The 17237-nt window shown below is 36.9% G+C and overlaps 1 protein-coding gene across 2 annotated transcripts in view; it reads right to left on the bottom strand.

Moving 5' to 3' along the window:
• The window catches only part of EMCN (endomucin), a 120470-nt gene that overhangs the window by 60856 nt on the left and 42377 nt on the right, over positions 1–17237 (bottom strand). For both annotated transcript variants that reach the window (XR_011378336.1, XM_008267566.4), the window contains exons 2-3: positions 13659–13784; positions 6365–6439 (exon numbers count right to left, since the gene is read on the bottom strand). Coding sequence is in view for 1 of the 2 variants with exons in the window: in XM_008267566.4 (XP_008265788.2) it covers positions 6365–6439; positions 13659–13784 (201 nt within the window). In the remaining variant the exon portion in view is untranslated. The remainder of the gene's footprint in view (positions 1–6364; positions 6440–13658; positions 13785–17237) is intronic.

Genomic DNA, 17237 nt, shown 5'->3' with positions numbered 1-17237 from the left:
CTCTCAGAAGTAGACAGATCATCCGGACAGAAGATCAACAAGGAAACAGCAGATTTAATTGACACTATTGCCCAAATGGATCTAACAGATATCTACAGAACTTTCAACCCTACATCTACAGACTTCACATTCTTCTCAGCAGCGCATGGAACCTTCTCTAGGATTGATCACATACTAGGACATAAAGCAAATCTCAGCAAATTTAAAAGAATTAGAATCATACCATGCAGCTTCTCAGACCACAGCGGGATGAAGCTGGAAATTAGCAACTCAGGAAACCCCAGAAAGTATGCAAACACATGGAGACTGAACAACATGCTCCTGAATGAACACTGGGTCATTCAAGAAATCAAAAGAGAAATCAAAAACTTTCTGGAAGTAAATGAAGCCAACAACACAACATATCAAAACTTATGGGATACAGCAAAAGCAGTATTGAGAGGCAAATTTATAGCAATAGGTGCCTATATCAAGAAATTGGAAAGGTACCAAATAAATGAGCTTTCAGCGCACCTCAAGGACCTAGAAAAACTGCAGCAAACCAAACCCAAATCTAGTAGGAGAAGAGAAATAATTAAAACCAGAGAAGAAATTAACAGGATTGAATCCAAAAAAACATTACAAAAAATCAGCCAAGCGAGAAGCTGGTTTTTTGAAAAAATAAACAAAATTGACACCCCATTGGCCCAACTAACTAAAAAAAGAAGAGAAAAGACCCAAATCAATAAAATCAGAGATGAAAAAGGAAACGTAACAACAGACACCACAGAAATAAAAAGAATCATCAGAAATTACTACAAGGACCTGTATGCCAGCAAACAGGAAAACCTATCAGAAATGGATAGATTCCTGGACACATGCAATCTACCAAAATTGAACCATGAAGACATCGAAAACCTAAATAGACCCATAACTGAAACAGAAATTGAAACAGTAATAAAGGCCCTCCCAACAAAGAAAAGCCCAGGACCAGATGGATTCACTGCTGAATTCTACCAGACATTTAAAGAAGAACTAATCCCATTTCTTCTCAAACTATTCAGAACAATCGAAGAAGAGGGAATCCTCCCAAATTCTTTTTATGAAGCCAGCATCACCTTAATCCCTAAGCCAGAGAAAGATGCAGCACTGAAAGAAAATTACAGACCAATATCCCTGATGAACATAGATGCAAAAATCCTCAATAAAATTCTGGCCAACAGAATACAACAACACATCAGGAAAATCATCCACCCAGACCAAGTGGGATTCATCCCTGGTATGCAGGGATGGTTCAACATTCGCAGATCAATCAATGTGATTCACCACATTAACAGACTGCAGAAGAAAAACCATATGATTATCTCAATTGATGCAGAGAAAGCATTTGATAAAATTCAACACCCTTTCATGATGAAAACTCTAAGCAAATTGGGTATAGAAGGAACATTCCTCAATATAATCAAAGCAATTTATAAAAAACCCACAGCCAGCATCCTATTGAATGGGGAAAAGTTGGAAGCATTTCCACTGAAATCTGGCACCAGGCAGGGATGCCCACTCTCACCACTGCTATTTCACATAGTTCTGGAAGTTTTAGCCAGAGCCATCAGACAAGAAAAAGAAATCAAAGGAATACAAATCAAGAAGGAAGAAGTCAAACTATCCCTCTTTGCAGACGATATGATTCTGTACTTAGAGGATCCAAAGAACTCTACTAAGAGACTATTGGAACTCATAGAGGAGTTTGGCAAAGTGGCAGGATATAAAATCAATGCACAAAAATCAACAGCCTTTGTATACACAAGTAATGCCATGACTGAGAAAGAACTGCTAAGATCAATCCCATTCACAATAGCTACAAAAACAATCAAATACCTTGGAATAAACTTAACCAAGGACGTTAAAGATCTCTACGATGAAAATTACAAAACCTTAAAGAAAGAAATAGAAGAGGATACCAAAAAATGGAAAAATCTTCCATGCTCATGGATTGGAAGAATCAACATCATCAAAATGTCCATTCTCCCAAAAGCAATTTATAGATTCAATGCAATCCCAATCAAGATACCAAAGACATTCTTCGCAGATCTAGAAAAAATGATGCTGAAATTCATATGGAGGCACAAGAGACCTCGAATAGCTAAAGCAATCTTGTACAACAAAAACAAAGCCGGAGGCATCACAATACCAGACTTCAGGACATACTACAGGGCAGTTGTAATCAAAACAGCATGGTACTGGTACAGAAACAGATGGATAGACCAATGGAACAGAATTGAAACACCAGAAATCAACCCAAACATCTACAGCCAACTTATATTTGATCAAGGATCTAAAACTAATTCCTGGAGCAAGGACAGTCTATTCAATAAATGGTGCTGGGAAAACTGGATTTCCACGTGCAGAAGCATGAAGCAAGACCCCTACCTTACACCTTACACAAAAATCCACTCAACGTGGATTAAAGACCTAAATCTACGTCCTGACACCATTAAGTTATTAGAGAACATTGGAGAAACCCTTCAAGATATTGGCACAGGTAAAGAATTTCTGGAAAAGACCCGGGAGGCACAGACAGTCAAAGCCAAAATCAACTATTGGGATTGCATCAAATTGAGAAGTTTCTTTACTGCAAAAGAAACAGTCAGGAGAGTGAAGAGACAACCGACAGAATGGGAAAAAATATTTGCAAACTATGCAACAGATAAAGGGTTAATAACCAGAATCTACAAAGAGATCAAGAAACTCCACAAAAACAAAACCAACAACCCACTTAAGAGATGGGCCAAGGACTTCAATAGACATTTTTCAAAAGAGGAAATCCAAATGGCCAACAGGCACATGAAAAAATGTTCAAGGTCACTAGCAATCAGGGAAATGCAAATCAAAACCACAATGAGGTTTCACCTCACCCCGGTTAGAATGGCTCACATACAGAAATCTACCAACAACAGATGCTGGCGAGGATGTGGGGAAAAAGGGACACTAACCCACTGTTGGTGGGAATGCAAACTGGTTAAGCCACTATGGAAATCAGTCTGGAGATTCCTCAGAAACCTGAATATAACCCTACCGTTCGACCCAGCCATCCCACTCCTTGGAATTTACCCAAAGGAGTTTAAATTGATAAAGAAAAAAGCGGTCTGCACCCTAATGTTTATTGCAGCACAATTCACAATAGCCAAGACCTGGAACCAACCTAAATGCCCATCAATGGTAGACTGGATAAAGAAATTATGGGATATGTATTCTTTAGAATACTATACCGCAGTAAGAAACAACGAAATCCAGTCATTTGCAACAAAATGGAGGAATCTGGAACACATCATGCTGAGTGAAGTAAGCCAGTCCCAAAGGGACAAATACCATATGTTCTCCCTGATCGGTGACAACTGACTGAACACCAAAAAGGAAACCTCCTGAAGTGAAAGGGACACTATGAGAAATGGTGACTTGATCAGCATAGCCCTGACTGCTAATGGACAACTTAATACATTATCCCTCATAGTATTTTTTTTTTTGTCTGTTCTACTTAATATGACTGGTTTAATTCTGTAATTATCACACAGTTATTCTTAAGTGTTGAAAATTAACTGAAATGTGATCCCTGTTAAACATAAAAGTGGGAATAAGAGAGGGAAGAGATGTATAATTTGGGGCATGCTCGGGCTGACTTGCCCCAATTGGTAGAGTTGGAAACATACTATGGGATTCCAATTCAATCCCATCAAGGTGGCATGTGCCAATGCCATCTCACTATTCCAAGTGATCAATTTCAGTTCACAATTGATCATAATGAAAGGACTAAGAGTCAAAGGGAGCACATAAACAAGTCTAGTATCTGCTAACACTAACCGATAGAATAAATAAAGGGGAGAGTGATCCAACATGGGAAGTGAGATACTCAGCAGACTCATAGAATGGCAGATGTCCTAAATAGCACTCTGGCCTCAGAATCAGCCCTAAAGGCACTCGGATCTGGCTGAAAAGCCCATGAGAGTATTTCAGGCATGGAAAGCCAAGACACTCTGGCAAAAAGATCTCTGTGAGTGAGATCCCAGTGGAAAGAACAGGTCTTCAAAGAGGGAGGTGCCTTTCTCTGAAGGGAGGAGAGAACCTCCACTTTGACTATGACCTTGTCTAAACAAGATAAGAGTCGGAGAACTCAAGGGGCTTCCATAGCCTTGGAAACTCATGACTGGTGCATAGGGAGATTACTGATGCCATAAACAGGAGTGTCAATTTGTAAAGTCAACAACAGGAGTCACTGTGCACTTACTCCTCATGTAGGATCTCTGTCCTTAATGTGCTGTACACTGAGGCTTAATGCTATAACGAGTACTCAAACAGTATATTTCACTTTGTGTTTCTATGGGGGTGCAAACGACTGAAATCTTTACTTAATGTACACTAAACTGATCTTCTGTTAAAAAAAAAAAAAAAAAAAAAGAAAAGAAACTATCAATTCCCAACTTGACTCTCACTGGGATTAAACATGACAATAGGTCTGATCTGATTTCATCATCATTTAAAAAAAAATAATCTATTATTTTTCACTTTATGTTTCTGTGTGGGAACAAACTGTTGAAATCCTTACTTAAGGTATACTAAGCTGATCTTCTGTATACTAAGATAATCGAAAATGAATCTTGATGTGAATGGAAGGGGAGAGGGAGTGGGAAAGGGCAGGGTGGTGGGTGGGAGGGACGGTATGGGGGGGAAAGCCATTGTAACCCATGAGACGTACTTTGGAAATTTATATTCATTAAATAAAATAAAAAAAAAAAAAAAAAGACACAGAGAAATGGAAAGACTTCCTGTGCTCCTAGATTGGAAAATTTAACACTGTTAAGACGGCAATACTCCCTTGTTGATATAGAGACTCTATGCTTTAAAATCGCAGCTAGCTTTCTGCAGAAATTTGCAAGCTGATTTTAAAATCTGTAGTGAAACTCAAGTGACTCAAAATTGATAAAACAACTTATAAAAGGAAGAAAAAAATTGAAGAGCCCACATTTAATGTTTTTAGAACTTAATGTAAAGCTACAGTTACTCCATAGTGTGTAATTCTGGCACAATGAAGGACATATAGATTAGTGGAGTAGATTTGAGAATTCAATAAAACCAAAACCCTCTCATGTTTATGCCCACCTGATTTTGATCAAGGATATGAAGATGACAAAATGGGGAAGCAATCATTTTTTTCAACAACTGGTGCTAGGACAAATGGATAGCTACATGCGGGAGAATACAGTTGGCTATCTACATTACACCATACACAAAAATTGAAGACTTAAGTTTAATAACTAAAACTTTACTCTTCTATAAAATTCTTAAAAGAAAACACTGATGAAAATCTTTGTGATCTTAAATTGGGAAGAAGTTTCTGAGATTTGGTATCTAATGCACAAGTGACAAAAGAAAGGATTGATAAACTGTACTCCACGAAAATTATAGCTTTTCATCCTTCAAAGGATGAAAAAAGGACTACCAAGAAACTACAGAAAAGAAGAAAACATTTGCAAATTATCTATAATAAAGATCTATTCTCTAATATGTAATTCCTACGATTCTATATGAAAAAGATAGCCCATTGTTTTAAGTGTGCAAAGGAATTGAACAAGCATTTCTCCAAAGAAGATATGTAATTGGCTAGTAGGCACATAAAATATGTTCAGCATTGTTAGTGGTTAGCAAAAATGTAAATCAAACCCATGATGAGATACAACTTCACATCCACTAGAATGAAAAAATTGAAAAACACGGACAAAAAACAAGTGCTGTGTGCCAGTATCTTTTTGCTGGTAAGAATGAATAGCTGTTTTGGAACTCAGTTCATCAAAATGTTAAACAGCAAGTTCTCATATGACTCAGCAATCCCAGCCCAAGCAGTGTCCCTGAGAGAAACTACAATGTTTATTTATTTATTTATAGTCATAAGTAGGAAATTCAAATACTCATCAACCAGAAAATATAGAAAATGTGTTATATTCACATGGTGAAATATTATTCAGTCACAAAAAATAATGAACTACAGATACATACTACAACATGGATGAAACTGAGAAGATTATGCTAAGTTAAGGAAGCCAGACCAAAAGGTCAAATGATGTGTGAGTCAATTTAAATTAAAGGTCCAGAATAGGCATACACATACAGAGGCAGTAAGTTCCTAGTTACCAGAGACTAGGAAATGGGATGTGGAATGAACAGGAATACAGGGTCTCCTTCTGAGATGAAGTATCTGGAGTTAGATAATGGTGACGGTCACGCAGTCTAATGCATATATAAAAACCACCAAATTGTTTACTTTAAAAGAATGATTATTATGGTTTGTGAATTATATGCAGGCTTTTAAATGCTAGCAACACAAATCACTCACCTTCACTTTTAACTGTTGTTAATGAAGGAGCTGTTGACATCAGAGTTGTTTTTGCTGATTCGTTGTTGGTTGTTCCTAGTTTGATAAGATAGATGACATTATTATTAATCACAATCTCATTTCACCTGTCAAGGAATAAATGAAAGTAAGTGAAATCTGGATGTGAACTGGAATCCCTTTGCAGAGGTACTGGTTGAAGTTTAATTTTGCCATTTTCCAGCTCCTTTTCATCTAAAGAGGAATCGAAATATTGAATGTTTGAGTAAATTTAGAAAACAAAATACACATATATTTGTATGAAAGACCCAAAAAGGAAATTTCCACTATAGAATGTTACTAGGGTATTATTAAACATGCAACAAATTATTACAAAAACTCTAAACTCTAATGATTTTAAGTTATTTTATTTTCCCCTGTGGGAGAATTGACCTGGTTAATAGGATCCGGGAATATCATGGTTTGTATTTCAGCACTACATTTTATTTTGTCTATGTAGTTATGGCAATGAAACATAAGTCAAAAAGCCACTTGTAAGTGCCTGTGATTTACTTGTTCATTCATGAAACATTCTTTAAGTTCCCATTCTGGGCTAGGGCCTCTCCTAGGCTCCTGGGGAAAGCATTCAACATTTAGTCACCTTTTTACTTAAAGAGTTATCAAGAGGAATTCCTGGCATTTAGTGGGCATTGAGGAAATGCAGGCATGGGCATACAGGCCAGAAGGGTCCACAAGAACCAAGATCTGCCTTAAGAACTCAACAAGGCATAAGAGGTTGACACCCACTGTTACAGTTAGCATTCCTTTCTTTCTTAAAACACTTTAAAACTTTCAACATCCTTTATTCTATTTTTAACAAGAATCTCAGTATGTCCTTTTGTGATCAGGGTGCAGATCTCATATTTACTATATGACATAAATGTAATCTTGGCTCTTGTACTTGAATGTATGCACACCGTATTTGAGGGAGGAACCATTTGGCTCTGCACAGTGAATCTGAGGCTTTAAAATCCTAAACCAGAGGGGAGTTTTCTGGAGGGTCAATTGGCTGAAACTATGTCGGCGGATACTAAGGAACCACAAGAGGAAGATCGATCATAGCTGTGGCGGATGTTGAAGGCTAACTTCCACACAGATAGCGAAGGGCTTTTCCCCTGCCAACTCCTCTGTCCTCACTGCTTATCAGGGGATATAGGAAGTGATGGAAAGAAGCTGTCATAGGCATTTGTGAATTATACTGTAATTGTATTGGAGAGTCTAAGCATGTATGACTTTCTGAAAGTCTTTTAGACTCTTCTGTAGTTATATTTTAAAGGAAGAACAAATGAACATGTCTTCCTAAAGCTAGGTTTGAGATTTTGAGTTGCCTACTCATATGATGCCAACATCTTAAAATAAGGATAAAATGATATAAATGAACGTTTCCTTTAGCTCAACATGGTAAGGTTGTTTCACTTCATCACCATCCTTGGACTCATGGTACCAACATTAGGTCCAACTGAACTTTCACAACCAGCTTCCAACTACCTTTCATTGAATTCTGTCTCATATATTGTTTGAAAAAAAAAAAAGTACAGGTCGATTAGACCCATATAATGATAATAGTGAATATAAACAGAGAAAATGTCAAGTGTGTGTAACCTTTTGACTTCTTCAGAACTCTTGACCCTTTTATTTCATATCTATCCTGATTTTATGTTTGATAAGGGGAAGAGGTACAGGTTGAGCTTTGGACTTAATATTTAGCCAGAGTTTTCCATTCGGCTTCGGTTTCAGCCTCGGACTTTGCAAAAGTGAGGAACCAAAGAGCTCACATTTTCATTGTTCTCTCTTGAAAAAAATAAAGCATTATTTTATTTATTTGAAAGGCTGAGTTACAGAGCAAGAAGGAAGAGAGAGAGAGAGAAGGAGAGAGAGAAACAGAGAGAGAAACAGAGAGAGGGAGAGAATTATCTTCCATCTGCTGCTTCGCTCCCCAGATGCTCATTACAGTGGAGATGTGGACTGGGATTCGAACTGGAGCTCATATGGATGTTGGCATTGTAGGCAGTGGCTTTAACACACTGTGCCATAATGCCAGCCCTGTCAAGTGTTCTTAAACTTGTGTATGAATGGTGATCTTGTGACTGTTCCATGCAATAATCAGTGAGACAATATTTGTAAGTGAAACAAATTATTTTATATGTTTATTTTATTTTTCCCCAGCTTTAGTGAGGTAAAATTGACATATATTAGAAGTGTACAATGTGATATTTTGATATATACATAATTTGTGAAATTATTACTGCAATGAAGCTAACTTATATATCTGTCTCTTTATACAGGAAGCATTTTCCTTTTTTTGTTGTAAGAACAGGAGGCTGGTGCCGTGGCTCACTAGGCTAATCCTCCGCCTGCGGCGCCTGCACTCCAGGTTCTAGTCCTGGTTGGGCTGCCAGTTCTGTCCCGGTTGCCCCTCTTCCAGGCCAGCTCTCTGCTGTGGCCAGGGAGTGCAGTGGAGGATGGCTCAAGTCCTTGGGCCCTGCACCCACATGGGAGACCAGGAGGAAGCACCTGGCTCTTGGTTTCGGATCAGTACAGCGCGCCAGCCGTGGTGGCCATTTGGAGGGTGAACCAACGGAGGGAAGACCTTTCTCTCTGTCTCTCTCTCTCACTAACTCTGCCTGTCAAAAAAACAAAACAAAACAAAACAAAAAAAAAAAAACAGGGACACTATTTTGATGTTTTGTTAACGTATGGATCTTCACTTTGAAATATGAGTAAGCATATTTTATACTGAAACTTATGTGCTAGATACATATAAATTCTAAAGTGTACATGCATTTTTATTTTGAAAGCCTAAAATGTTGCACTAATAATAAATATGATTTCTGTTAACTTTCTGTGCAAAATAATGATTAAATATTTTGAAGCAGTTAATTGGAGAAGCAGATTGAAGTTAATGTAAACATTAAGAGAATACAATATCCATGCCTTTAATGATATTACATTATTTTGAGTCAACAAATATTTATAAAAGAATAAATCCTTAGAACATTGTAATTCTATTCTCTGTAAAATTAGTAGTGTATAAGAATTTGTAACATTTTCCAAAATAACTTTTTGTGTTTATGTTAGATTCCATTTAGGCCACAAATGTTTCAAGAAAATATCTAATTTGCATACATTCCATATTTTGTGAAGATAAACTAAAAGTAAGATGTCAGTTTATCACTTCAGTATCCTATGAAAAGGAGAAATCAAAAACCCATGTTCAATGACATCCCAGGTAGTTAATTTTCAATTCAAACTTAACAAGGAATAGAAAGACAGTGGAGAAAGAACCACCATGGAACAAAATGAAGTAACCAATTCCATTTTTTTTTTCTTCCAACTAATCATAGGAGAAAACTTAGTGGAAGGCTGTTTAAATGTTGACTCTCGACGGTTTCATTGAGCTGATTTCTATATAGAAGATGTGCATTTTACGCTGGTGACATTCAATGTCTGCCAAATGTTGATTTTTATCTCTAGTCACTTGCCCTTTGCACAAAATGTGCAGTGCACTTGATGTACATCTAGGGCAAAGTTAAGTCCCAGCTCTCTAATTGGATAAATCTCTGAAAGCAAGTCCTGCTCCGGGCAAAGCTTTGTCAATCAGTTCTGCCACTGTGACTGTGTCACTGTAGGGAGAATTGTCATCTCAGTTCCACATTATCCACTTTTCTGATGACAGAATTTCTGCCATTGGCAATGGGAAGAAAATGCATGTGCTTTAGACAGACATAAGCGTTATTAAACCAAATATCTTTTGACCTTTACATCAAGAAAGTCTGATTAGAAAGCCTTAAAATGAAAATAAAGTAGCTTCTTCACGTCATATATTTTTGGTGGGAACATAAGGACAATGTTGACATTAGGAAGAAGGCATAAGAATTGCTTATACATAACTTTTTTTTACTAATATACTACAAATTAGAAAAAACATGTGATATTTTTCTTTTGGGATCTGGCTTATTTCACTAAGCATAATGATTTCAAGTTGCATCTACTTTGTTGCAGAAGACATGTAACTTAAAAATGGCTATTTTGGGGGCTGGCACTGTGGCTCAGCCAATTAAAGCCATAACCCACAAAACTGGCATCTCATATGGGTGCTAGTTTAAGTCCCAGCAGCTCCACTTCAAATCCAGCTCCCTGCTAATGCACCTGGGAAAGCAATGGAAGATGGCCCAAGTCCCTGGGCCCCTGCACCAACATGGGAGGCCTTGAAGAAGCTCCTGGTTCCTGGGTTTGGCATGGCCCAGTCCTGGCTGTTGCAGCCATTTGGGGAGTGAACCAGTGGATGGACGATCTCTCTCTCTCATCTCTTCCTCTCTCTTTCTCTGTAACTCTGCCTTTCAAACAAATACATGGTTATTTTGGAGAATAGTACAAAGGATACAACTCTGCCAGATTTAAAACATCCTCACGCCTGAAATCAAGAAGCCAAATATGAGGGATCTTCAAAAAGTTCCTCTAAATGTATATTATGAAAAAACTATGCATAGATTTTAAAATTTTTGTGGTAAACATCTTTTAATTTTATTTTCCCACAAATGATTCAAAGTACCCTTGTATGTTGATACTACTTAGAGCATGAAAACTTGAGGCAAGATTTCCCTTATCTGCATACTGTGTATTTTACTATCTTTAGGAGCATGGACTATATCCAGTCTACATGGCACAACTCACATACCCACTAGTAAACAAGGAGAAACAAGCAAACCAGATAGCAGGAAGTTGCTTTCTTTGTCTTCCTTCTCCTGTGTGATTCCTCCATTTTCCTACAGTTTTCCCATACCATGGACTCCCAGCTGCTTCACGGCTTCACCCAGCCGTACCACTATGCCAGATTTCCCCAGGAGTTGTGGACATTGGAGTTGCCTTTGCTGCTTCATCTCCTTCCAATGGCAGAGGTCCTAAATAGCACTCTGGCCTCAGAATCAGCCCTTAAGGCATTATGATCTGGCTGAAGAGCCCATGAGAGTATTTTAGGCATGGAAAGCCGAGACACTCTAGCAAAAATAAAAAAAAATCTCCTTCCAATGTCACTCTCTTCACTGGTTCTCAGAGACTCCAGGATGAACTTCCTTCCCATAATTCCCTCCCATGACATATTCATGGTTATTAGATATTAATGCTTAAAACTTCTATAAATGGACATTAGATGATATTACGGTGCTTTGTAATAAACTGTCTATATCTGTTGAGATGCATATTTACTATGTAGAAGTAGAAATTATACAAAGTTTAGGTTTCTTTCAAAATACTGTAGCAATCAAGAAGAAAAATAGCATGATAAGGAAACAAGAAAGGAAAAATGAGAAAGAAAATATTGATAAGTATTGATTTTGGGAGATGGGATTATGGAGATTAATCATAATATTCTCTACTTTTGGATATATTTGAATATTTTATAATAAAAATTAATAAAAAGTAAAATTTATCTGGACTATTAGAATTTATACAATTCCATGTGAATAATTTAAAACATAGCTGGAAAACTTCAGCTAAACACAGACCAGAGGTTATTAAGGTAGTATCAATCGGTCAAAGTATCCAACAAAAGGAATTCAAAGGCATATAAATGTGTATGTGTGAGAGTGTGTATATGAGTATGTACATAAACAATTAGGCATCCTATGAGCTTTTCCACTGTAAGAGCCACCACAGCTAAAGTTGCTAGAAATATCTCAGTTATGCTTCACATGTGCTCTAACAAACAGCAAGGTAGGATGCATTCCTGCTACTGCAAGTTATAATTCTGCCAGAATTCCTTCATTGGACCCCAAATCTGCCTTTTCATGGCTGCTTAACATAGTGGTCAGATTTGTGTTTTTATCTGGATGGTGTTATTCATGATAGTTTTTATAGGCTCAGCTAGGAATCTACCTAATGAGAAAGCACTGTCCCATGTAGTTTTGTAAAAAACTAAACGTTTTATGACTTCAAACTTTTAGGTCTATATTGTAGCAACAGCACCTGTGTCATTACTGACTGCAAAAATAATATGCTTTTGTCAAACTGGTACCAATTTTATGCCAAGGACTCAACTGGCGGAGAGAGAAAGAAACAGAGAAAGAGAGAGAGAGAGAAACATATAGTTATACTCTGTAAAAGTGCTGGGATTATTCTGTTCAAATCCTAGGAACACAGGACTGTGACAATTTTAAAAATTTTTAAAAATATAGTATGCAGGAATTGAGTGGAGGCCTCAGGGGCCATGGCTTCTGATCATGCCTTTTGGGAGTTTCCCTTTGTTGGATACATAGGTTGTACCATATTCCGAGAATGAAATGCCCCATGATGCTCTCTTTGTGTGATGCTTTCTTCTGCTTTGATGGAGCGATTCTGCAGAATTGGTTTGGTTCCATCTTAGAATCAAACATTGTGCACATAGTAGTCCAAGATCATGATAGCCTTTATTTCTGAGAATCACCACTGCATTCAAGCTTTTACTGAATTTGGTCTCAGAAGGAACATTAAGGGAGGGCTTGGAGAGGTGGGAGAGGCAGCAGCAGGAATTACATACCATGATATATCATTCATCAAGGTATGTGTTTTGTTGGTGTTTCTGTGGCCCTAGCATTTTAACTGGACTTTCTGCTAATAGGCAAAAATTCTATTTTTTTCTCCATTATTTACTGAACCTGAATGAGATGCCTCATTGTATGTGTGTTGTAGGATGAGTAATGCAGAGCGTATTGAACTACTAACCTCTTGGGTTTTTAGTGAAATGAATCTAATGGCATTTAAAATTCTTATGGATGGTGAAGCAATCCCCTTTAACACCCAGCCAGAAAAACATGATGTTGTTATTATTAGTTCAGTAACAAGAATGATGATGTTGCTGCTGAAAGCACAAGTTAATTTTATTATCTGCACAATACAACCAACAAGATCAGTCTGTTATTAGCATAGTTTCACTGTTTTGGTTATGCTCCTTAAGTGGAGAACTATAATTTCAGAAAGATATTTTTATGACTTGGTGCATGGTAATTTTTTTCTTCTCTAAAAATAAACTTTGTGTATATAGTATTCACAATAGGATCATTCTCAAACAGGAAGTGATCCAAAAGAATATCATCAAAGAAGCCTACTGAGATCCCAGAGCTCTGTATGCAAACCAAAATAGCACATGGATTTCAAAACAGTGAAACAGCACGGACCTTAACAATCAGTTATGAGACCTCAAATTATTTTCTTGTATTAAGTTATGTAATTGCTTATTTTTTTTGTCAAAATGGGAATAAATTCCAGTAGATGTTAAACTTACCTTGAGGAGATGTTCCACGTGTTGATTTTTCAAGATTAGGTGCTAGTGTTGTGTTTGGTGTTGATACAGATGTTTGTGTTGTAGAATTTGATGATGACACTCTAGGGGTAGCTATATTTATAACATCTGAAAAGAAAGTAAATTATGTTAAAGTGGTTACATTATTTACATTCCCTTTGCCAGTCAATAGATCAATAGAACAGTATGTTTATATGAGAACACTGTATACATACTGCTGCTCATCCGGTCAGTGGGGAATGAATTTGAAATCAATTTCTTAGTTATAAGAATTCATGTTAACTCAATACTCATTCACTCATTCCATCTGCTTCTCATCAAGAGCATAAATTTTTAGGACTGCTAGCAGGAACAGTCTGTGGGTCTGAAACTACACACTATTTCAGAAAACTAATAGAGACTGAATGTGTAAATTTAAAATTTAACATTTTAAGCCAATTAAACTAACTGCTATGTGTAATAATTAAAATGCGTACTCTATGCAGTGGATGTTTTACTAAACCTTTTCACAGACACTAAAATTAAGTGGCAAGAGGACCATATTAGTACAGACCTTCTTTTTTAATGTTTTTTTTTTTTTTTCATCTACTTGTAATGCAGAGAGATACAGAAAGAAAGACACAGAGACAGAGATTATCTGTTGGTTCACCCCTCAAATGCCTTTAACAATCATGTTTGGGTGAGACTGAAGCCAACAGCCCAGAACCACACCCAAGTCTCCCATGTGGGTGGCAGGGGCCTAAGCACTTGACCCATCATCCATTGACTCCCAGAACACATGAACAAAAAGCTTTATGGGAAGCAGAGTAGTTGGAACCTGAATTTGTACTGTGAAATGTGAGCGCAGGCATCCCAAGCAGGAGTTTAGCTTTCTGTGCCATAGTTCCTGCCCCTTTGTAAATCTTCTTGATAGGAAGTGCTCTTCAGCTCACATACATTTTGTTCCTCTGTGCTTGTGTGCATGTATTTACATATTACATACAGAGATACACTTCAAAGAAAGATAACATATTTCAAAGAAATTCAACAGTCTCAACATGTTTAAATTTTTGGTGATACAGCCACCATAAATCTGTATTTTTCAAGTCATTTATTTCTCTAAATTGCAACAATGCTTTGACAACCAAAGGCAAGAAAAGAAAGGACTATATTAGAAGGCATATTACATGGTTTTTTTTCATCATAATTCCTAAAATTTCCATTGAAATATGTGCAGAGATTGGTCTGTAATAGCTTGAGTTGGCAGAATCATGACTTCATTATTAAATTTTTAAAGTGAAGTATGTAGGAAATAACTCTTTTTGCCATAAAAATACTGCTTCACATTAAGTTGCTGTAATTTATTAGCACTAATACAATCTTTTTAATCCAGTATTTTACTGGTCTCATCTCTGGACATTCACTGTTATGTTAAAGATCAAAATGCAACAAAAGAATGTTTAACAAGGGTTTGGAAAAAGCATTCACATCCATGAAAGGTATTTTCATGTCATTACTTGCTCCTTACACTGTACTTGTACCATATGCATAATAGTTAAAATGATGGACTTTGAGTAATAAAGTCTTATCTTTATATCTCAAACTGTATGTAATTATAAAAAATATATAGCATTAGTATAATTTCTCAAATTTAAATTATAGTCAACATTTCCTCTTTGAGTCTAAAAACAAAAATAATCTGTCATGTTACTGAAAAGCACTATCTCAGATGTCATGAGTTAAGAGTATATTTGCTGTTCCATTTACAACCCTGAGGAACTCAGGAGTGTTGGTTCTTAGCACTGACTTTGTTTATAGACACAGTTATCAGAAATCTCTTGATGTACTCAGCTCACAGAGACGTGTTCAGCGCACACAGAAGTGACAGAATTGCATTTGCACGGGATTTATGGAAATCGAGTCAAAGCTCTCTTCATCTCTTCAGGTGCACGTCACATCCTTGGTCCTATCCCTGCCCCTTAGTATGCACCAAGGGCCAGGAATGCAGCCTCTACAAGCTTATATTTTATGTATTAATCCTGTTGTTTTGGCTATCTTTCATTTAGTCCTAGATTCCATGATGTAACCTTAATTTCTAAGCTTACAATAAAGTTGAAGAAATTACTCAAAGAGGTAAACCACTTAAACTGGAAAATTCACCTGCAGTGGTTTGAATGATATCCATCTGTTGACTTCTAAAATATTAGCAACCTAATTTTCTGAGAATAATCAATATCCCTGGAAGTATTTCTTTTGCTTCCTTCCTTAGTCCCTCCCTCTCCTCCTTCCTCCCTCCCTTCCTTCCTTCTTTCCTGTTTCCACAATGTTTACTGGGCAACTACTTATACGGATACAGACGTCATAATATATACACTGTATAACACTTGAATAACTGCAGTCTGGTAGGGAACATAATGACTGTGCAGTAGGTAATACATGATTTTCTGTATGAGTTGTGTAGACCATTATTCTTCAAACTGCACATTGTGATACAATTAAAGATAATTCAATCTCTTTTGTGGATTGCAATCAGAGCATTCTGCCAAGTAAAAAAGAAATGAGACAATACTAGACCCTATTGCAAACAATGGAGACTTGTTACATGAAGCTTTGATTTAGGAATGTGTATGTGTCCGAGTCTGGACAACATGTGTCAATGCAAAACACATTACTCATTGTAATTCTAGCTGAAACTTTGAAAGTTCTGGGCAAAAAATAACTTTGGCAACATTTTATAATATAAAAGACAACCAACCTCTGGACATGAGCAAGGAATACTTTATGAGAGAGCTAACATAGCAGTTAGACCTTGAGAAGTGAGTCATATGTCCACCCAGGAACAAGAGTGGGCATGAGCTAAGCTCTGGAGTATCAAAGTGAGAGGTATCTGAGAACACTGCAAGCAGTTAATGTTTGGCTGGATGAAAAGAATGAAAGCGAAGAAAACGCATAGTGGTATTGTTGGAGAAAATATTGGAGGACAGATTGCAGAGGCTCATGAACACCAACCCTGGGATTTGCAATGCTATTGAATGATTAGGGAGCCATAGAGAATTATCAAACAGATATTTCACCATAGCAAAAACTATGGGGAACCAAGTATTGACTGGAACTGCAACACCTCATCTTTGTATTTAGCATATCCCTGCTCTCTTGTAGTCAGCATGTAGAATCAGTGAGCTCATATCTGTTAAATGACTTGATGTGAACAACAAGCAGGCAAATTTCTAACCACTGATGTGGTAAAGTTGGGAAGTACTACAAGGCCTTTCCTCCTCCTCATCCTCAAACATACAGAGTACTTCAAATGATTTTTTGTAGAAAATGAATTAAAAGATGAACTGATTTTGGTGTACAATTTGTTGAAACCCATGCACTTAAGGAGTCTTCAATGACTTCAAGGAAAATGCATATTAAGAGAAAAAAACACTGTGGATTTTTAGTGCAAAAAAAAAATTGTGCACTAAAATAAAATTACCTTTTATGTTACTTCCTTTTGAAGTTCTTGGGTTTTGGCTACTAATTTCTCCTGAGTAAAACCTTAATCCACTGGCACACATTAACACCTTCATTAGTCCTTGG

Source organism: Oryctolagus cuniculus, chromosome 8 (assembly GCF_964237555.1).
Source record: "Oryctolagus cuniculus chromosome 8, mOryCun1.1, whole genome shotgun sequence".
In the NCBI taxonomy this organism is placed as follows: domain Eukaryota; kingdom Metazoa; phylum Chordata; class Mammalia; order Lagomorpha; family Leporidae; genus Oryctolagus; species Oryctolagus cuniculus.
The sequence above is the reverse complement of the archived record's forward strand: the minus strand, read 5'-3'. Positions and strand labels throughout refer to the sequence as shown.